The 23,666-nt window shown below is 31.9% G+C and overlaps 1 protein-coding gene and 1 pseudogene across 4 annotated transcripts in view; one reads left to right on the plus strand and one right to left on the minus strand.

Annotated features, from left to right (window-relative positions):
- The window catches only part of LOC149910320 (uncharacterized), a 104,219-nt gene that overhangs the window by 52,013 nt on the left and 28,540 nt on the right, over positions 1-23,666 (plus strand). For all 4 annotated transcript variants that reach the window (XM_090112731.1, XM_090112714.1, XM_090112725.1 and 1 more), the window contains 2 exons: positions 5,543-5,598; positions 7,396-7,456. In XM_090112731.1, the coding sequence (XP_089968857.1) occupies positions 7,410-7,456 (47 nt within the window). In that variant the 5' untranslated portion in view covers positions 5,543-5,598; positions 7,396-7,409. The remainder of the gene's footprint in view (positions 1-5,542; positions 5,599-7,395; positions 7,457-23,666) is intronic.
- Positions 4,147-4,773, minus strand: LOC149910321 (putative RNA/DNA demethylase ALKBH6 pseudogene; annotated as a pseudogene).

Genomic DNA, 23,666 nt, shown 5'->3' on the forward strand with positions numbered 1-23,666 from the left:
CAATTTCTCTAAATATTAATTGAAATTGCGAATATTGCAAAAATCTATCGTGAATTTCTAGAAAGCACAAATGGGAAAATAGCAAAGTTTCATTAAATACAAAATAAATAAGTTTCAGTCAGTGCCGCCTCTTGTCATCAGATAAGGACCGAGCTATTTCGTTGAATAACATTTGAATTTTTTCAAGAAGATTGCAGTTAAACTTGCATGCAATGTGAAACAGAGTCGCGGCAGTAAATTTAACATAAAATCTGACTCGCATTTTTATATCTTATTTTATTATCTTTGTGTGATGTATTTTTATATGAATGATGTAATTAGGTAAACATTTACCTAATTACATCATTTATATCATCACGCGGAATGTATGTAAAACATCGCCTTTCATGTAAGTCATAATATTTTGTACCTACTTAAAATCTATACATCTACATTCTGTTTTACTATTGCATTACATATTATGTGATATGGACGTAATCCATACTAATATTATAAATGCGAAAGTAACTCTGTCTGTCTGTCTGTTACTCAATCACGCCTTAACCACTGAACCAATTTGCATGAAATTACATAGGAATTACATAGGATAGGTTTTAAATCCTACGGGAACGGGTTTTTCTTTAAAAACGCGGGCGAAGCCGCGGGCGGAAAGCTAGTAATTAATATATTGATTAAACTTCTTACTTCTTCTGTCTTTTTATTAGATTTGGTTATCCCTCGTATTCTTAAATTATTCATTGTTTTATTTTTATTATTTATTTGGCTGAAATTAATATCAGCGATTATCCCAACTTGAGTATCATTCACTAACACACATTTATTTTATATTATCCCATAAAATATAAAATAAACATTGAAACGGACGGACTGTAAAAGAGTTTAAAATTTTTAATTAAACCAACATCCGATATTTAATCCTTTATAAGAGAGGCTACCTTTCTGTTTTGTTTTTGACGGAATCCATTAGCAAATGAGCATAATATAAACGATGTTTATAAAATGTCCATAGTTGTAAAGTTTGCACAACCAATTTGAAATAAAAAATTGATGCCTATTTGTTTTACAAAAGTTATAAAATATATTCATTACATATTCTATATTGAATTTCGTTTGCTTTTATATAATTATGTGAATAGAAATCTGTGTTATTTATTTAACTTAAGAAATATTTCAATCCATCTTTTCTATGCCAAACAGAAATATGGATTGAAATATTCCCGCAAGAAATTAAAATAAAGAAGAATATTAAAATGTTTATATTATTTTATTTTTGTAAGTCGAAAATAATTATAATCTGGGTCGATAACAGAAAGCGAGCGGGCAAAATTAAAGTTTTCATTTTAATAATTTAAAATAGAGGATATTTGAAATAATGATTTGCTCATGAATTGAATAGACAATGCAGTGGAGCTGTAAATGAGATTGCGGTGTGCGAACTGGGGCTGCAGGCGGCTGCCGATAAGACTCCGCTTGCCTTAAAATATTATTTGTTATCACCAGTGTGCTTTACGAAATGAAAATGCATTAGAGTTCGTACATGTTTGGAACCGAGCCTTAAAAACTCGTTCAAATATAGAACACGACTGTTTCATAGTGCAATATGTTGTCGTCACGTCATTCAAGTTGCTTAACCTGTCCATTATAAGTTATAACCATGTTATAACTATAATAACCGTCTATTACAGATTCGTTAGTTTTTATATCTCATTATTATTATAAGAGATACCATGTATGTTTCAAATTTTTAATAATGCGAGTCTAATTGTATTCAACGGTAAGCTCTTTTGTAACATTTGAATGGCAAATATCAAATTACACAAACTCGTATTTCAAATTGCGCTTGTCTGGCTTTCTGAGTGTGTCGTCTTTCCGTCAATCGAAATCGGAATCTGAAAGTAAAAGAATACATAATATTGCGCGATTATGGTCCCTATTATTGATAGGTAGGTACATATTTCCTGCACAAAGACAAAATAGCGGTTATTCGTTGAAATTGACCGCTGTAACCTAAATTCACGTAGCAGGTCATAAATATACGTTATAATTGAATAAGTATTCCTAATTAAATATCTACCTACTTTTAAAAGTTAATAAACTTTTTCCCATATTAACAGCAATCCTATTTATATAAGCTATTTTTCTCATATGTACCTACACATTGTTTTATAAAACAGATATCATTATCTACTATAATGATATCAGATATAAGATTTACGTAATGTCCCCAAGTGATAAATGTTATAGAAAGTAGTGGCGCTCTGTTACAACGCGAACGTTAGCGCCCACATCGTAGCGATACCCTACATTTTGTTTTATTTCCCTATAGAACGTTTAACAGGCAACAGAACTAAACTGGTTAACACATGGACGACTCTAATGGCACTCTCCATTGTATCTCGCTAACTAGGCCACTTGGCTCCAGGATATAGGACAGTTTAACACCGCTCGCTAACCTGTTTCATCTATTTTTATGAGCAATTTAAATAACAATGGAATTGAAGTTGACACATTTAACGCACAATATGTCATGTTTGAATGAAACTTTTATACACAGAAATAGGTCTCACGTAGTGCAACTGTGAATTAACTGACTTTTTGCATTTGTTCGTTAATTTCGTAACGTTTTAATATTAAACTTGCCGCCACCGATTAGCAAAATACTAACTTCCTTCCGCCCCCCGGTTCATGAATCGGCGGATCTTTTAATATCGCCTTCGGGAACTGTCTGAGATCCGAATTCAGAGGTTTATTAGCTTACGTTCTGTCTGTGAACTATGGACCGTTGCCAACCCCTACTTAAACTTTCTTTTTGTTGTTATTCAATCGGAGCATTTAAAGCGTGAAAATTATATCTAACTTTAGAGTATTTTTGAACTTTAATCTTGAAGTAACTATGAGGTTTTAATATAAGTGAAAATGAGCCTATTTTTTTAATGTTTTATGTAAGGTGCCATCTCAATCACCAATGTGCATTGTGCAAGTAAGTATGTAACCATGATTTTTTTTAAGAATTTTTACGCCATATGTGAAAGATTTCAGCTCGATTTAGATGTTCTTAAAACAATCTTAGTCCTCCATAACATTAACTTTATAACAGCTATACAATGATATGTCACTAAACGATCAAATAAAGTATACCTTTTACATATCAACATAAAGATTTACGACCAGGAAAAATCTGAAACGTTCAAAATTTCGTGTAGCACTTCGTAGGCCGTAAAGTATTTTATTACAGCCACAGGTGCGGTTTTGGAGACCGCGGCTCACTTTGCTCGTAAATTCCTGTTTACATGTACGAGTAGCTCCATTGACTTCACAGTCAAGTATCAAGAGGCTTATCTTCCTATACTAAATAGTTAAGACCTTGTTAGATACATTTCACACGAAGTATTTGGTTTTAGAGTTTGTCGTGTATACTATACCTACTACCTTGTCTAGGTGCTTAAATATTCAAAATGGTGGATAATTATAATATGTAGGTGTTAATAACGATCATAACAACGACGATGTTTTGACTTTGATTTGATACGGTAATTAATTGTTTCCTAAAGTAATCACACTTAAATTTTAATAATATAAGCTTTATTTTATGTAGATATATTATCTGTGGTTTATATACTGCTAGTAAAAGTATGGCCATAATATCGGTATCGGTCTATAACTATTGGGAGACTGTCACCGACCGACTCAATAAATAAAAGCTTTTCAATTAAAATCATTGCTCTATGAAACATATCGATGACAAAATATTGGTTTTGCACGCCTCATAAGCGAAGCGTTGAGGTGGGTACTACAGCTGTCACTTCGCGCAAAACATCTGATTTTTCAAACTTAAAATGTCTTTATGTATCATACATTGCACTTGTAAGATAATACATACACACACATATTAAGAAAAAACACTATTTTTAACGTTCATGATATTTTTGATGTCATTTTTGTTATTTAAACTAGTTAAAAAACAGTTTAAAAAAGTTCTGTCTTGGATGTCCGTGTGTCTGTATGTGCGGATCCTTTTTCTTGTTAACACGATAGCGACCGAAATACTAAAAAAAAAAATATATAAATTTTAATCAAAATTTGTACACAGCCAATAAACAGCAACTAGTTAATAACAATAATATTTAAATTAATTTTAATTGAGTTCTATCTCTTCCCAATATTCAATTTAAACTTTGTTGTTTTAGGGACATGTCTAATAGTTAACGATATTCTAGTCTGCCGATCAACTACAGAACCTTTACTATATTTATTTGAACACATATTTAAATTTAAAATAGAATCATCAATTGTATCCTGCTTAACTTCATCTATACCATGCAAGTAGTGTTCAAATAATTTATCTTGTAACACTAGCAAACTCCTTGGTTCTAATAAAAAAGAAAACACTGGCTGCATAGATTTGTTGTCTGTTAACGGTTCATAAAAATTTAAAACTATATGAGAGGCTATGGAAATGGTAGTTATTGTTGGGTAGAATAGGGAACCATCTAGATGAGGTAGGATGCCTTGTCCTGGAGTATATTCATTGACTAAAACATGGTTTGGTTTGTTTCCCCCCATTAAATTTAAACTATGTATTCTTTCTAAATACTGATCGAGCCAAGGAGGTATTGTTTCAGCTATCATGCCCTTATTGTGAGGGATTCCGCCCCAGTTCTGTAGCCTACGGTTAGACAATTGAGTCCATTTTGGTTTAGGTGTTGCGTATATGTTGTTAATTATATTCTTTTCTTCCTCTTCAGATATAAATTCATAATCATCATAATCATTTATTCACCATAAATATAAAATTAAATACATAGAAATCATTATCTTAAATTAATTAAACATAAAAAATACAACAATAATATAATAGGACCTGATGATTAAAAGATAATATGACCTGCAGGCCTACACTAAGACAGCTTGTATCGTAGGCCTGCAACCCTTCCTGATGCAGATAAGGTAAGTGGTGCTCATTATATACTAATCGAGTCTTTTTTTTCTCTTACGCTTGAGTATGCTCAGGAATAGAACCCTTTCATTTTTCAGGGTCTGATTCGATGTGGTTTAATTGTTATTAAATAAACAAAAATAATAATTAATAAATATTTATTAAAAATAAATTATGAGGCGTGCACTTTTGGATTTTCCAAATTATTTTAAAGCTTTCATAAAATAGTAAATACATATTCAAAATCTTCTCTGCAATTCTGCATTTATTGATATTTTATCATAATTAATAATTATACAGGACAATCAAATACATAATTGTTTAATATGGCTTATGAGTTATTCTCGTGTTTGTCGGTAATAAATTGATCTGAGCGAAATCGAACACAAATTCAATAACAGACTTGTGTTTATGACGCCATTATTAGTGAGTTCCACTGCTTATAAATAAAACATATAGTAGGGGAGACTGGAATATGTCAGATCAGCGGTAGTGATCTCATTCAAATCACAGATATCGATTGCCAAATAGTGAATCGTGGAATTGTATTGTGTCTAGTCTCTGACAAAGGAAAAAATGTACTCACTCAATTTTTTTTTGTTTCAGATATTATTTGGAATGGTCCAAGTTCGAAGTCACCGAATACGGCCCCAAGCGTCCAGGTATTTTTTCAGATTATTTGAGATTGAAATTTTAAAACTGCTTAAATTTCCCATTAGGTAGTTAGTCGTTTCTTAAAAAATATTGTTGCATTTTATCTCCGTTTACTAAAATTATTTATTTTTCAGTTTCTAGTTAGTATTTAATTTCTGCCTTAGCTTTAACTTTTAACTATTCGCTATTTTCAAGACTCCGCTTATTTTTCATGTAAACATGGGCCGCATAAAGCAAAACAAAAACGTCGACAAAATTTCATGCGAGTTCCCGCATCAAAAGCTGCGTTATTTCGCATATAGATGAAGCGCTTAACTTTAACAGCATACAACAAAATTACGCATGAATTTTGTTTATCTCCCTTCATTTGTTTTCTGACTATAAACAATAATGAACGCGTTTTATTAGCCCATAGAATTAAACCCAACGTATGAGTTGTTTCAAAACATGACGAGCTTATATTATGGATGAGAACATGCCTCAAGGGACTGGTAAGGTCCAATTAAACGAAGAGCAGGCGGCCCTACTCCCTATAAGCAGTCATAGACTGACAAATCAAGGAAGTGTTTCATATGACGCAATGTTAGGACATGTACCTATGTGTGGGTAACGGCGGGATCGCGTGTCTAGCCGAATTATCGCCAACATTATACACAATGTGAACTGAAATCCAGTGATAAATATGGCTTGTAATCCACTTACAACTGCCCCATTAATTTCAGACATACGCGACGGTATAAATTAACTATATCGTTACGGCACGCGTCAAAGCGCTAATGTTCATTAATTGACATCAAACACAAATAGTAGATCTATGTTTGCATTATTTAGTATAACGCTTACATTTTATACACAATTATCTTGTAAGATTTGTTTAAATGTAATTTATATAAATAAGAAACCAGATTATATTGAATTTAATTTAATTGAATGTCCTAATTGTTAATCTATGTGCTCTATCCTGGTTTAAAATATATATATGTTATTATGTTAATAGCCATTATATGTACCTACTTAGTTATAATACAATATTACTTAACACAATTTAAACATAACAAAAGGCAAATAAATTGCTTAGCACGTTTGTAAATCCCAGGAAATTTATTTCAACCCTTAACATAACGAAGATACTAAAAGCACCATTATCTCGGCGCATTTCATAAACTATTTGTTGCCTTGGCTTTATCAACAGAAACGATGCTTTAAATCGCTCCCCATAAATTAACGTGTTGGATCAATCTGCACCTTTTGTTAAGATGTCGCTATTTGAATAGACACTGCAACGTTTCAACTGAAGTCTTCGTTAGTAATCCATCAGGCTCCAACAAAATTGATTGCTCATTAAACTGCCAAATCGGTGCTTTTGTTCAAATTCTGCTGAAAGTGCTCACTTTTAGTCGTAAGTTAATTACAATTATCATTTAGATTGTATCATTGTTTGATGGCGTATCTACAAAGTTCAAAAGAGATTTTAGACATATTAATTGATTTATGAAATCTATTAAATTGTAACTTAAATATAATGAAATATTTTTTTGACTGTTAAGAAGTCTGGCTTTAGTTATATGATTATGTTAATCACATACAATCTTCAACTCATAATATGCACTTATCATACCATATCAATGATTTGACACGATGTTAACGAAGTCCTTTTCCAGTCTAGTAAATTGGCCCGCTTAAATTACCTGTAATACGTTTGTCAGCATTATTGGTGAAAGAATAGATGATCTTGAGAGTATTTAGAGAGTTAAGACGCGGGAAAAGTCCGACGTCCAACGTTAATGGATGGTGGTTTTTTGCAGGGTGTGGGCGTGAGATGGCACGAGCGGGCATGCTGCACAGGGGTGGAAAAAATGCTGCCGAGTAAGTGTTCGCTTCTTTATATTTACTTGTAACATCTTATTGGTAACGTAGTCTTCAAATTTTAAATTCATCCATCTCTGTAGTCTGTTATTATTGATGGTGGTTTTTACAAGTAACTTATTGATCTATATAATGCAAATAGATCTTTCATTTTAGTCTGGCCTAAAATTATTTTTCGCGAACTACGCGACATAAAAAATTTTATATTAGCTTTCAAACCAAAAAGAAATAGCTCATTTTCAAATAAATTATAATAAGATATTACATAACATTATAGGCGGAAAACAACTGAGAAAATATTAGGACGTGTTTTATCCGAAATCAAATTATACTCTTTTGGACACGATTCAGCACTTAACATAATTGGCACATACTTGTCGCTAATGGTCACATATTAAGAGGCGAAAAGATGCTTTCTACGCACTTCTTTGATATCAGTAAATTCCTTGCCGCCATTCGCTATATTATATAATATGTATTTCAATAGATATATCAAGGGAATAGGGAGACTTGCTTGCGTAAAATAAATCTACATAAGCATTTTATCATAATGTTTTGCAAATTTTGTACCTGATGCAGCTAATATCTGATACGTATACATACATAATCGAGACTTGTGCGTAGACAAAGTGGATTGAAGTTCACTAGAGGACCGTTCACAACGTGGTACTTAAAAAGGGTGTTTTAGGGAAGAGGGGTGCGTTTCACCGGGCGTCAGGTGCAAGCTTGATAGAGCAATTACTTATTTTAATATTTTTATACGCTCTCCTGCGAACGATCTCGAGATGGATTATTATCTGGTTGTGTTTATTTAGATTAAAAAAAGATAGAAAAAATATTATTGCCATAAAAATATTAAGGTATATAAAATGTAAAATCTTTTTAATTCAAATTTGACGTCGGTAAATATTATTTTGTTTGAAGATTCGAATTTCGAAGTTTGAAAACTATGTATTAATAATTATTAATTATTATAATAGAAAGAACATAAGAATGCAATATTATAAAATTTACGATAATTTTATAATATAAATGTCAGAACTAATCACATTGTATTTACGGTAAACTTCTCAGACATCCCAATGGATCGGGATGTTGGGATGGTTACTTACAATTCATGAGGGATTACCTCTTGTTAAATTGACTCAAATGGATCTTTAAATGTCTATGAAAATATTTCAATATTATCTTAACCATTTGTATGTTTTTATCAAAATGTCTCAAATGAATTATTTCTTATCCAGCTATAAATTGCTATAATTTAATCGTATTATGTAAAATTTAAATTTCTTATTTTATATTATGTAAGTAATTACTTATTTCATATTTGTGGCAATTTCGTATTCTCTATTTAAAAAAAATAATGTTAAGTAATGCGGCAAAGCTGTACATACTATTTATGTGAGAAATGCCATTTTCATAAAAGAACGGTGCAACAAAAGAGTCTCATAAAGAAACTCGACGTTTGGCCGAAAAGGTATAACTCAAGTAATTTAACTTTATCTATATAATAAAATAAAAAATAAAATAAAATAAAAATCATTTATTGATCAATTTGTGGGTTAGGTACAAACATGTAACGTTTGGACCCCAAACTAGGACAGCCTGTATTTTGGGGTCCACCTTCCTTAATGACACAATAATAACAGAACTATAGCATAATATTAACTTAAATAATGATTTAGGCAATTTAGCTATTTTTATACAAAATTATACAAAATAAAATTTAAATTATACATTTTTTACTCAAGTTTAGTAGATATACTCATATGTTGTGCGTGCGTGTTTGAATGAGTGCGCGTGTTTGTATGCATGTGTGAGCGTGTGTGTATGTATGAGTGTGTGTGTGTGTGTGTGAATGTATGTGTGTGTATGAGTGTGTTAGCGCGTGAGTGGATGTAGTGGCCATAGATAGAGGTTTGCTAAATTTTTATTTGAACTATGTATTGTTCAGTATCTGAATAATTCTGGGTCAGCAACCACTCTGTAACCTTCTTTTTACATTTTACTAAGGTAAGACTGTGTATAGAAAGGCTTTTATTCACCTTTTTATATAAAAATATACTCATGTATGAAGATTGGCGACGAAGGAAACCAGTACGCGGAATAAGGTTAGAGCATACCAGGTCATTTCTTCTCTTACCAGAAGAGACAGCACAAAGAGGTGTTATTTTATGTTGTCTAAGTGTTATTTGCAATATATATGTCTGCCTTACATTCAGAATTTTAGCTTCCCTATACAGCTGGTCAGTTGGATATCTAAAAGGTTTATGAAGAATGACCTTGAGAATGCCTCTTTGTGCTCTCTCTAGAATTATTAACGACGTTTTGAAAGTGCCACCCCATACCGAAATGCAATATTGGATAATTGAGTGGCAAAGAGCTTTGTAAACCATAAATATGATATTGTGTTCCAGTAATACCCTAAGTCTTTTAAAAATCCACGACAGTTTCCGAACTCTAGTGGTTATAAGTTCAATATGTTGCTTCCATTTACAAAGGTTATCGATTATAACTCCTAGGTATTTAATGTGTGGAACCATTTTTATAGCAGAACAATTGCATAGTATATTCGAATTGAATGTATCACAGTTGTGAACTTTTAATATAAAATCATTAGGTGGTTGAGAAGAATTAGTGGGACTAAACGCAATAAAATTAGTTTTTTCCAGATTTAAGGTGAGTAGACTACTTCGCAACCAATTTGAAACAGTTCTAATGCCGTTCTCCGCGTGGAGGCACGCCTCAGCCCAACTCTCTCCATGAAAGATAAGTGAAGTATCATCTGCAAAACTAATAATTGAGCCATTGGCAAGATTTAAGTTACAGAGAGAGTTTATATATATTAAGAAGAGAGTTGGGCCGAGCACACTTCCCTGCGGTACACCGAATAACATAGGACAGTCATCACTAAGATGATCATTTATTTTAACACACTGAAATCTATTTTCGAGGTAGTTTTTAAAAATTTTTAACGGAACATCACGAATACCATACCTTTCCATCCTCTCCAAAAGTATCGGAACAGAAACTGTGTCGAATGCTTTTTTTAAGTCTAAAAAGATACCTAGGACCTTTTGTTTTTTATCGACATGATTACCTATTTGATTAACCAAGTGATTAACTGCATCTTCTGTGCACCTGCCCTTTCGAAAACCAAATTGGAAGTTTGAGAGTAGATTATATTTCTCCAAGAAGTTAACAAGTTGTTTATTAAGAATTTTTTCTAATATTTTCGAAAGGACAGGGAGCACAGAGATAGGTCTATAATTATTAGCATCTTTTCTGTCCCCACTCTTATAAACAGGATGAATAAGCGACTTCTTGAAAACATTAGGAAATATGCCTTTAGCTATACATGAATTGAATATATTAGTTAAATAAGGAATTATTATGTGTTTCGCCTTTTTAATGAACTTGGTTGGGATACCATCCCAACCACATGCACTACTATCTTTTAAATTACTTATAATACCATCGATTTCCAAGTCATTTGTTTCCAAGAGAACCATAGATGTTGATTGATTAGTTTGCTGATTTTCAAGAAAATTAGTACCAGAATTATTATTAGAATTTAGTTTAATATTAGCAGCTAGATTTTTCCCAACCGAACCAAAGAAGTGATTAACTTTATTAATAGAAATTTTAGGATCACTGTTGCACGAGAGTAAATCAATCGGAGGTGTTTTCGTTTGTTTGCAATTAGTTATCTCTTTTAATTTGTTCCATATTAACTTATTGTTGTTGCTTGCTTTTGAGAATTCCGATCTCTCATATGCTAATTTCAAATTTTTTAAAGTTTTATTACAAAAATTTCGATATCTTAAATATGTTAATTTTAGGGTCATGTTATTAGGCTGCTTTTTTAATTTTAAATGCATGCGGTCTCGCGTACGTATACATCGTAACATTCCAATAGTTATCCAGGGTTTAATAATTTTCTGACTGCGAGAAAGAGAAATAATTTTGGTATTTATTTTTAAGGAGTTCATGATTGCAGTAGTGAGATATTCAGCAGCTAAATGGGGATTTTTTATATCGAGAATTTTACTGAGGTCTGTATTATATAAATGACTAATGGCACCTTCATAGTTAATTTTATGTATGTTTTTATTTATACTGATATTTGATTTAAAATTTAGGTTAAGAAATACAACTTTATGGTCGGTGATAAATGTGTTAAAGACGAGAGATGTGCCAGTATAATCCGATTTCATAAAAATATGGTCAAGACAATTCATTTCCCTTGTAGGAAGTAAATGAGCGGGTAAAAATCCTTGACCGTGTAAAAAATCAAGATAAGGTGAGCTATTAGGGTCATTATTCTCTGGTTTAATATCGATGTTTATATCTCCAACAATATAGATATTTTTGAATTTATTAAGCTTAATTAATATATTTTCAAGAGAAAGTAGAAAATTATTTATACATTTTATAGAAGGAGAACGGTAAATTGATATAATTGCGGTATTACTGTACGTAACAATCAGGCATGTACCATCTAACAATTCCATCTCGTCCACATTACAAATCAAATGATTTAAACAGTACACAACAATACCATCATTTTGGTTACGGGTTTTTTTAGTCCAAAAAGAATTGTAGTTATTCAGTATAGGAGGTATTTTGTATTTATCCAACCAGCATTCCGTTAGAGTAATAAACATCGGTTCCAAGTTACACCGGTTCAAAAATAGTTCAAATTCATTAAAATTTTTATAAACACTTCTTATATTTAAAGTAATAATGAAGTTTGTAGTATCTTTGTTTGTCAGATAAAGGTGTGACTCATCGGGATTGCATGTGAACGATTGTGTCTTGGAGTAGTTGTCTATTTCAACCGATATTTTATTTAATAAGACATTATCCATAATTTTTATAATATGTTAAGGTTAAAGTGTTATAGGCATATGATCCCATTTTTACGCATATAGTTTGTAAGTTTAATTTAGAGAAAACACATATTTCTAACGCATAAATTATATCTATATAATAAGAAGGCTTCTGATAGGTCATTTTTGATACTTTGGTTAATTGTGTATATTGGGTTTTGATGTGAATTGAGGTGTATATATGATGTATATGTAAGGATGTTTTTATTTGTATACAAATTAAAAGATTGTACTTTGATTTGAGTGTGTAAATTTTGTAATAATTGTTGTAAGATATGTAACTTGAGTATATTTGTAGGAATGAGTATTTAAACATTATATTAATTAAAAGTATTATAAAATAATATAAGAAAAAAATTAAAAATAATTTTAGCTTAACATCTAGTCACTTTTTTAGTTTTAGTTGATTCAATTGATCTTCGCTTTTAATCAGAATATACGATGCCCCTTCCTTCTTCCGGAGGTAGACCCTGTCATTGCTCATCCAACAAAATAGATATTCCTCTGTCTTTGCGAATTCCCTTGCTAGGTAAAACAGTCGTCTGTCTTTAGGGGTAAGATATTCGGAGATGTACAATGGTTTTGATTGACCTTTAATGCCCAAATTATTGCTGTTTAATTTTTGTGATGGGTTATTTCTATTAAATTTCTTGATGGCGTCTATAACAGTGTTTCTAGTTAATGTATTAGAAAATTCAACAATCATGGTTGAGTCAGTGGAGAATATATATAATAAAATAAATAAATATAATACCTGTACATCTAAATTATTTACCAGTCGTAGGTAACTACAAACAACGCTTCTGCCGGAATTCCGCCTAACTCCCATATTCAGTTTGAACTTCATGCGTTGTTTATTACCATACAATATTAAAGGCTATTCCAAAGTTAGACCTCGTTCAGTTAAGTCATTTATTTCTAGTTCGGTGCAACTTTATCAATGCTGCGAGTGCACGTACCACCGGTATCTGACCATTCCTCCCTACGATAGTTTAGAGGCCTTTCTCACCTCACCTCATGCTTTCGCTCGGGCAACTTTTAATTGTCAAAATATTTAATTTTAATATTTCATGCCTAAAACATATCAGATTTGTTAGATTTTTAAAGGAAATTTACTTTTTGTACAGAGAATTGACGTCGTGTAACGAACCGTAGTATTATTGTTGATGGAATCGTCAAGGGGTGTACATGTATTATAATAACAAATGAGGGTGGGAATAAAACGTTGTTCTGGGGGCATCTTTTGGGAGGCTTTTAAGGAACGCATGTGAGAATATTCTATCAAAAAGTGCTTGATGTGAAAATTGTAATGCAAATCACTTGTGATATATTCGACTATTTATTAGGTTTACCTAATAAATAGCCGAGTAAATATTAATTATATATTATCAGTATATATAAGTAGTTGTTGTAGCTAGTGGTTAATCGAAGCTCTACTCTACTGTTTTGGAACAGGTAATCGTAAAATCCAGCATTTATTGGCATATCGGACATAGAACTATAGGAATTTTAATTCAATCGGAGAAAAATATTTTATTACTTATGCCTATTGGCAGCAATAAGTAATAAAATATTTTTCATTGTAATTATCGTATTATCGTTTTGTAATTTTATATTTTAAGATTGTACCTATATTTGTTCTGTCTTATTAACTTGCTCACTAATATTTTCTAATACAAATAATTCGAACATTCAATATTCTGTAAATGATTTTTTTATTTTAGCTATAATGATATAGGTAACGTAATACTTTAACCATAATAAAGTACACTATCCAGTTTGGTATGCTCATTTATTTAACCTTCAACGATTTAGACCTTTACAGTCTTGAGAAACAAGAGGTTATTCTGACCTACTATTTTACAGTACATATAGTTTAGCCTCGACCTTTACTAATAACAAGTGATTCTTGAAGATGGACATTATTAGTGCCTACTCAAGCTCTGTTTTAGAAGTTGATCAGTGTCCCGTAAAAGGTAGTGTGGCTGTGGAGTGTGGTCCGAAAACTCATTATGTTACAGATCAAAGACAGCGGTTGACATAACGATTAACTTATCCGCCGCAGCGGCCGCAGCAATATTCCCATGCTACGTATGACCAATCTGTTATTTATGCTTATATCACAGATAATAAATTATTGTTGTCGATTTTTTTTATAGCCTTTGACAACATTTAAGTATTTAATTAACAATCTACTATACCGAGTAATCTAGCTTGCTTTTTATTCTTGGACGGAGCTGGGTCTGACGGCCAGTATTAATTTAAATATGTATAAAAAAAATATTACGACAGTTAAACTGTACTCAATGATGCGTGATACGTAGTTATTTTTTTTTATTGATATCATATAGGTACTATATAGTACTAATGGCCTGATATTAATAAGTTTACATATTATATAAATTAGAATCATGTACAACGTACATATTTATATTTACTATAGATATTATGTCGGCATATTGCGGCCAATGTACGGACGGTCAATGTTGCTTGGTTTATACCCTAGGGAAAAACCCCACTAATAGTATGGATTTTTACATTTCATGTTTATAAAGCTTTATTATGTTATGCATAACCAGTATTATTTTCAGTCTTTATTAAAATTTATTAATTTTATTGTCCACATGTGGCTTCTATTAATTTTTATTATTTACGTACGTACTACAGATTCTAATACGAATAGGTACTTTATGCAACTGTAGGTGGGAATCAAATTGAATGCTCTGATTAAGTATGAATTTATGTTGTCGGAGGTTTATTGAAGGCATATATATTCATAAAACATAAAGTGTAGATTATATAGACATTGTGGGTCGCGATTGGAAACGGTTTCCAATTTAGTCGATTGCAAACGATGTAATTTCCGATTTCTGATGGCATTTCACCTTATCATTTATTCAAGCATTTATTACATTTATGAGGGAAAACGAATATGGCCTGTTTGTGTACGTTCTTACTGGCAGGGAAATACAAAAATTAGGAAATGAAAATGCTATAAATTGGTGTAAATTTTGATGTCTGTAAAATATTATGTATTTTTACTAGATTAATTTTAAAGGCGAAATGCATATGGTCAACAATCTGTATATCAATGTTAAAGTAATGTTCTTAACGTTCTTTACAACATACATAAGAAAATTTAATTTAAAAAAGGGGCTATTTACATCATCAATAGGTAGGTACATCTATTCAATATAACGAGGATTTGTCAATTTGTTTAGGATCACAAAAACTGACCCATCTGACGGGAAATCGATTTATTTTATTTTGTATCTTACTTAAAATTTATTCAATTGAGAATAAATTTCAAGAAGAATTAGTTATATACTACTTTTTATCCGCTATTCGAAATAACTCTACCGCCACAAACAATTCAGGCGATCGATTAGTTTTTTTAAAACATACACACCATTTGATTCTATTTTACCATATTCTAATGGTTTCAATATTTCGGGTGTCTCACAAACAAACCAAATCCAATGACTTTGAACAATTTAACCCATTAACTAATATAGACCACAACCTTTGACCCTAACACTTTGATTGCGGCATAGATATGACGGACGATAGCTACGCTATGGTGTTATCAAAACCCCTTACACGCCCGAACAATATTTTAGGGTGTGCCATGATTTAGTGGCTATTTCTGTAATCAAAAAGAGTGTTATATTGCATGTTAGTAAGAAGGCAAGTCACCGATGCGCATTGTTATAGGAACAAACCTTTATAAACTTGCCATACGGTATGTTAATTGGTAACTACCAAGATTCATTTCATTTCTCTTTTAATTTTAAACTATAAAGGTTTTACTTTGGAATTCTCCAATGGGTATAGTATTTCTTCCTAATAAAACCATTTTTATCTCCATATAAATCAATGTAAATGAATGAAATAAGCTTTTCGCTTACCAGCTGCCAGACGTGAAATAACAGTACTCGCATATAAAAGTTTTATGGGGAATGAAAGACAAAAAGGATCCAGAACACTACGGGAATCTCATTGTTCTATTTTAAAAAGCTAAAAGAATATACATATGTGTTCAATTAATAAACCATTTTCTTTTGGTATGAGTCGCATGTGCAGATTTGTTTTAACTTCACACAAACGGATGCCGTGTAATGATTTAACTGTGAATAGGTTCAATGCTTTGTTTTTCTTTATTGTATTTGTGTTTAAATGTGTAAAACTAAGCGCTTTAGTGCTTTTTCTGTAGAACCTGACTGTAACACAATGAGGACACAATTTTTTTATCAAGTTTGTTTTTAGAATAAATGCTTATACATGATATACGTTTTAGACAAAAACAACGTACGCATTTTAGACGTACTTTTTGTTATATTATTCTTAGTACTAAAATTTGGAAGGTCAACGTGCGTCACAAGTCGTGTGACGAAAATATAATCTTACCCCTGTACACCCTCCAGCCAGACTTTACCGCAGACGCGGGGAAACCTTCGCAGTAATGCTTGTTACATATATTGTTACATATCTCCATGAAAAAGTTTTCATTTTTACAGTACCTTTAAAATTTAATTCAAGTTCTATTGTGATTCGTGTTTTTTTATTCTTTTTAATTTTTCAGATTGTTTTATCTGCTTATATGTTAGTTGTAAAAAATATATATTTTTTATGAATACCTAACAATCTTTACGAATACATAGAAAATAAATATTATATGATAAACGATAATTAATTACAATTAAAATTGTATCTTAATCTATTTATTGAAATATTGAAATACATAAAGCATAATATAGAAACAAAAAGCTCCATTTCGGGAGGAATGGAAGTGTAAAGGGTAAAAATTTAATTTCATAATATAATTTATCTATTTGTAATTTTAGGTCTAAATCATCGATAGTGTTTAGCTACTATTATGTATTCTGTGTCATCGATATTTTAAATTTCATACTACCGATAATCAGTATCGACAGAAAAGGGTTCATTGACCTACAAAAGAAACATTTCCCTCGCACATTTTAACTAAGTTACGCGTTTGAGAGTACACAAATGTGGTATAATTTAACCTCTTCCACTAACGAGCTGGTACTCTTGCAGCCCCGTTCCTCATTCACTAGTTACCATGGCCCACATGAATAATTGTTATACCCCTTTCATTACACTTCATACTTTTACAGTCCGAATTGTTAATACTTAACATTTTTTGAAATGTCTATGGTATGTTTTATTTTATATAGGGATGCGACTGAAATTTAAATATTATAAAAGGATTGAAGGGATTGAACAGGTTTCCACGTAAGGGGATCCAGATAGCGTGTAAGATTTTCACTTGCAACAATGCCTACGTGTAAAGTGCTTCCGTGTCGTCGACCTTACAACGACCCAACTCTACATCAAATGCTTTTATCGTTTCTTTGGAAACCATCTATGACACTTTTGCATCGATTTACTACTCTTGGGAACATTTCAAACTTTACTTCATCCAGCAAACATCATAATAAAAATTACATTTTAAAGCTTAATATTATTACATAGCCTAGGTATATTATTATAGCTATGCATTTAGCTTTAGAAAGTTAAAAAGCATTTACACACATTTGCGAATTCTTTACTTTAAATTAAAAATGCTATGTTAAGACACAGTTAAGCATAATTTATATTGAATGGAAGCATTTAAATATTTAGATATAACTACCTACATGTGGCACGCGACATTTTTATTTGGCACAAACGAGGTATGATTTAAGAAATTAAGCCCACACGATTACCCTTTGGTGTGAAGATTTACTATAAATATTAAAATGTCTAAAATTATCATATTATAGTGAATAGTCGATGACCAAAAAATGTATCCTTTATTATTTATAGTGTAGGTTTTCTGTATTTTTACAATCATAACATCTTACTTACATGAATTTTAATCCATCAGTCCTCGGAATCACAGACACAATAGAAAATCTATTGTGTCGCGCCCCGATCGGGCCTTACGGTGGTCAATGGGTTAATATAAATTTCATAAAACGTTTAAAGTAACTTTCTGTTAGGAATTTTCCTTTCTACGCAATATATTTACGTCCTTGTAGCCGACATTGGTCCCCGAGATGGAAAATTTTATCATATCATCAAACAATGGAAATAAAATTGGTTAAATCCGAAATGATTGGTTTCTAAAATAGATGAAAATAAACTGTTACAATAACTATCTTCACTGAATGTAGGCGTAGGGTTAATGGAAACTTGTATTTAGGAAAACATAATTTTTACGACTAACTCTTTCAACCCGTGAGCACTTCGCGTTTTAGAGGCCGTTACGTGTTTCCATTAGCACCTGGTCGTCAAAGCGAGTGTGATTAATCTAATTTATCCGTTTGAAGCTTGAATTGCGCTCTCAGGGTGTACAGGCACAGAGGGCCGGTCTATTCTTACTGGTTTTTGCCTCAAAACGTTTGCCTCCTTGCCGTCACTTAACTCAATGGCTTAACGTATTAAACTTTTGAAAAAAAATCAGCCCTCGTTTTATATTTCTCTGTATAGGTAGGTATATATTTTTAAAATGCTTAACCTCATTTGAAAAGTTCGCTCAGAATGTTAACTTTTATTTAATTCCTGCCTTCATTTAATTGAAACGAGTGATTACACCTCTCTTCTAGATGGCCGCATACGAATCTTTAGCTTGACTAGTTACATCGGGGAGAAATTGGCATCGGCAACGTCTTCCCCCTTCATTCCCCTCCTATATAATTAACTGCAGATAGGTACCCCATGTCGTAGGGTAGGATCAAATTTTATACACCGCTTTTTAAAGAGCGGCGAGCGCCATCAGCTTTGGAGTGCGGTGATAGGGTTCAAACAATTTGTTAGGGTGGCACCGTAAACGGATGTGATTATATTGATTTTCAGCATGAATTTATGACTTATTTATAGCGCCCAAAGCTTTGAGCACATACGCATACATTTCTTAATTTCAAATTAATTTGTGAATGTTACGCAACATTGTCATATGTATTATTGAAGATCATAATAAAGAATACAAAATGAATTCGTAGGTATGTGATATGTAGACGTATACTTTCATTTCCTTTTTGTAGCCATTCAAATTCAAATCGTCCCATTGGAATAATATCCATTCATATGATACCTACTTATCCGATTTACATATCAATACTGTTCTCTGAACACGATTTGTTCGACGCGTCGTAAAAGGATGCTCGAGTTCCGACTAATATCGAACAGTGGCAGCCCCATTCATTGTTTGTGGAATTACGCAAGTACACACGCCGCCAGACAAATAAATCACGCAACTAATGCTGCAGCATCCGGCCCGTCTCTGCTTATTGTCGCGAAGAGGCGACATTTGCTTAATGCTGGTAACTCCGACGCCCTACGCGGGACCCTCTCACAATACCATGGCAACTCCAACTAGGAGGGTGCCGACGTAATTTATTAATTCACGTTCACACTTATTGTTTTTCAACGCCGGCATTATTATTCTTTGGTTGTTATCTAATTCCTATACCAACATTACCTTCATATCCTGATTCTTTTTTTTATAACTTTGTAACCAAGCAATTTAATATTATTTTAATATGTCAAAAAAAATAAACACATCAAATACAAACATCGTACATTTCATACTCAAATGCTTTACGTACTGCTCATAAAGAAATAACATTTGTACACACTGTGTATGACATGAACTCGTAAAATATTATTTAAAATCTGCACTATGGATGAAAATTATTATGCTTGTAGAATAATAAAAACAGCGTGAATGAAACCACAGTTTTTATAGGCACGTCGCCGTCTAGCCGCAGTCTAGGATCGATAGAGAATGTCGGCTTCCCGAAACCTAATTACGTTTTGCATGAAGTAAAATTTGCTATCTTGTCGTATAAATCCTGCGGAATTTTTTAAACTTTCTCTGAGCTTTAAGATGAAAGATTATGTTTTTAATCAAATGTTTTGATGCACAAAAAATTAATTTTACCGCGAAGTGTGATGTGTGAAAGAGTTTATAGACATTATATATTTAAAAACTCATTGAATTATTTCTGAAGTGTTTGAATGATTTATTAAAACATTGTTGAAAAAACTAAGTCATTAAAATTTTATTACTTATACACATTACACCATACACGTTACGAACTACATAATTTGTGATAATAATATTTTGTGTATGTAACACACTGAAGTTATACATATTATTATAATTGTTGTGATATAATTTTGTTATAAAAGGTGTAACGTATAATTTTGACACAAAGAAATGTCATCGCGAACCCTCACTTAACCTTATAATTGCTCCACAACAAGTAAGAAATGTAAATGGTAATCTCATTTGCACATGTCACATCAGTTGCCTGAAAACGTAAATTTCACTGAGAAATTGCTCTTCATCGTGAAATGAAAATGTCACGGTGATATAACAAAAATTTGATATTACCCACGCGCCCTTCCCAATGTCGCACACACACAATTCCTATGATTGTCTGGAAATGATTTAGGGCGTACGGTACACCGTACTCTCCCTCGCATCCTCTGGGCTCTGACCGTTAATGCGCAATAAATTACTTTGCTTATGAGAATTTAGGTTACGCTATCGTTAAATTGGTATTTTGGTGTGATAGAGGTGAATATGTAAATAGTACCTTAAGTAAATTTTAGTAAATGATCTGCATCAAGTAATTCCTTCAACTTGAGCCTCGCGCCGTGCATCGAAGCGAGCTGCGAGCCCACGCTAATTGCTTAATTAACACCTCCAATCTGAGGTCGTCTGGCATCGCTTTGCAACTGTTTGCCATTTTACTGCATTCAGCAGAATCTGTTTCTTTACTCATTTAACTATGGCAAATAATAAATACCGGCATATTGCAGATATCAATTCAATATATCTATACTAGTTAATCAATTTTCATTCTGATGTAAAACTGAGATTTTTATAGAATATATTCAAGATTATCATTGAATTAACCACTACCATTGTAGATTTACATAAAAAAAACTTGGCTACTAAATAAAAAAAACAAATCTTCTCTTCATTTTAACACAATTACGGTTTCTAGACAGAATTAATGACCTTAATAAATCGATACAATAATATTGAAATAATAAAAGGCTCGACGCTTTCTTAGAAAATTGATTGTGAAAAACATTATAAAACTAAAGTCATCAATAACATTGCCAACTAAACTTAAATAAGTTTTCCTACCAACAGCTTCTAATAAATTTAATCTAAAGAAATACATTTTTACATTTACACAAACATTTTTATAACATATTAATCATCATAAACCTCAAAGTTCTCTCTCTATTCTCTATCATCTTTGATTTATTTCAATGGGACGCATCGCTCCCTTGAGTTGAAAAGTTCAATATTGACTTTCAAAATTGCTTTAAACCGCTGCAGTTGATAATAAAAGTATATGAGGTACTTAAATATATACCTTATTTCAGGGCTTGAAAGCTTAAAATAATTTAAGACCTGTTACAGTAAAGTGTTGTTACAAACGCCTCGACTATTGGCAGGTACTCGAAGCTTTCTTAGGACCGGGTAAGATTATAGCAAAGTTAATTGTCTGGCAGTTGGCTGGAAGTTCAATCAATATAAACATAATACCAAGGTTGTTAAGTGCTTGGAAAACTTAACACTGGAATAGTCAATACCGACGCGGTTCTATTATTCTTTCTCTATTGAATGGTATCTCTACCATACACCTTTTTAATGTTTTTCACAGTTGTTGCTGTTATTGTTTTGTAGATATTAATTTCCTGAATCATGACCAGATGAGGATCTTTTTTCCGTTATCTGCATATTTTATTTAATCAATGGTCATTGTACATAGAGTTCTGCCATTGTCGTTAACGAAACATTATTTGATATCTTGATGCTGCTAATATCACATCACCTCATATACAATACATTATACCATTACCTTGCCTATTTCACTAGTGTAATGGTAGATAGATGGAATATTTGAAGAGCATTGCAGGCATTTGCATTTGCATTCATTACATAATGAAATAAAAGTCGACCTTCCGAGAAATCTTACTACAGTTCTATCAACAAAACTTGGAACCTCAGCTAGCTAATTGGCCAAGTTTTATGAAATTTAAAAATTTGTTGCGTTGAATCAAAAGTTTTTACGTGGGTATACCAAATTATAAGTTTGTCTTTATATTACTGAACTCTACAAATTAGTTATGGACCACTGTGACATGGCCTCTAGATAAAACATTAAATAAGTATTTATTGTAAACGTATTCTAATTATTTTTGAGATTTTAATGTATAAAAATAATCCAACTGATGAAAAAGTAGTCAAATAATACGTATAACCTACAGAAAAATGGGTCGCTTACAAATCGTAGGTATAGGTAGGTAAATAAGCAACAGCACCTACTACTCCATTAAGCACACAAAATTTAATATATTAGAAATCATCACGATTTATCAATATTTACCAGTTCTTTCAACTGCATAGTTCCTACATGCGCTATTAGGTGCGTAAGCTTCATAAAGTAAGCGACGCAGCCATTTACTGATTGATCGCAGATTTTGCGTTGTATTGGTAAGAAGACGCAATTCAGGCGGTTGCGGCGTGTACAACTCGACATTGCGGGTCGACGTCCGGGGTGCGTTACAGGGTTGCCACTAATTAATTATTAAAGATGGCGTTTTTTGGACATAGTTTTATAATTTAAGAGATCAAGAAACTTTTTAACGACCATTACCAGATTATTTTCAATGTATTTTCTGTATAGCGTACTACATTATGATAAAACTTAAAAGTATATAATATAATTTTTTATTAATAGAAATATTTACGACGAAATAATTAATTCATAAATATTATTCAAAAAGTCCCCCAAAATTGATATCCCACTTTGAATGCAATAGTTATATTCTTGCGTTAATTATTTTGTTCAATTTGATAATTTTTAATCAAATTATTCAAGTTAAAGCTCTAAATTACTATTATTTTAAAGTAACAGGATATAAACGGTTGGTAGCCCTGAATTACGGGCGTAAGGGGGGCGCTTTACACTTCCGCCTCGCTGCACTCATTTCCGCATAAACAGTACGTACTCAGTACTCACTGCATCAAGATGTGGGCCCTATGGATCATGCAAAATAAACATTTTTACTACATTGTGTTTATTTTTATTGAGATATCATTTTATTATTCATACAATATTATTTCTTGTTATACCTACGTTTTTAAAATGATCTGTTATAATTGACCTTAAATATTGTATAGATTGTTATTGTCTAATCTCTTATATCGTAATATATCGTAGTATCTCTTGCTTGTCGTAACTACGATTCTTTGGAAAATAAAAAATTAAATTGTTATAATG

Source organism: Colias eurytheme, chromosome 2, assembly GCF_061535395.1.
Source record: "Colias eurytheme isolate Ceu_HAF_F1 chromosome 2, ilColEury1 Martin Lab GWU primary, whole genome shotgun sequence".
Taxonomy (NCBI): Eukaryota; Metazoa; Arthropoda; class Insecta; order Lepidoptera; family Pieridae; genus Colias; species Colias eurytheme.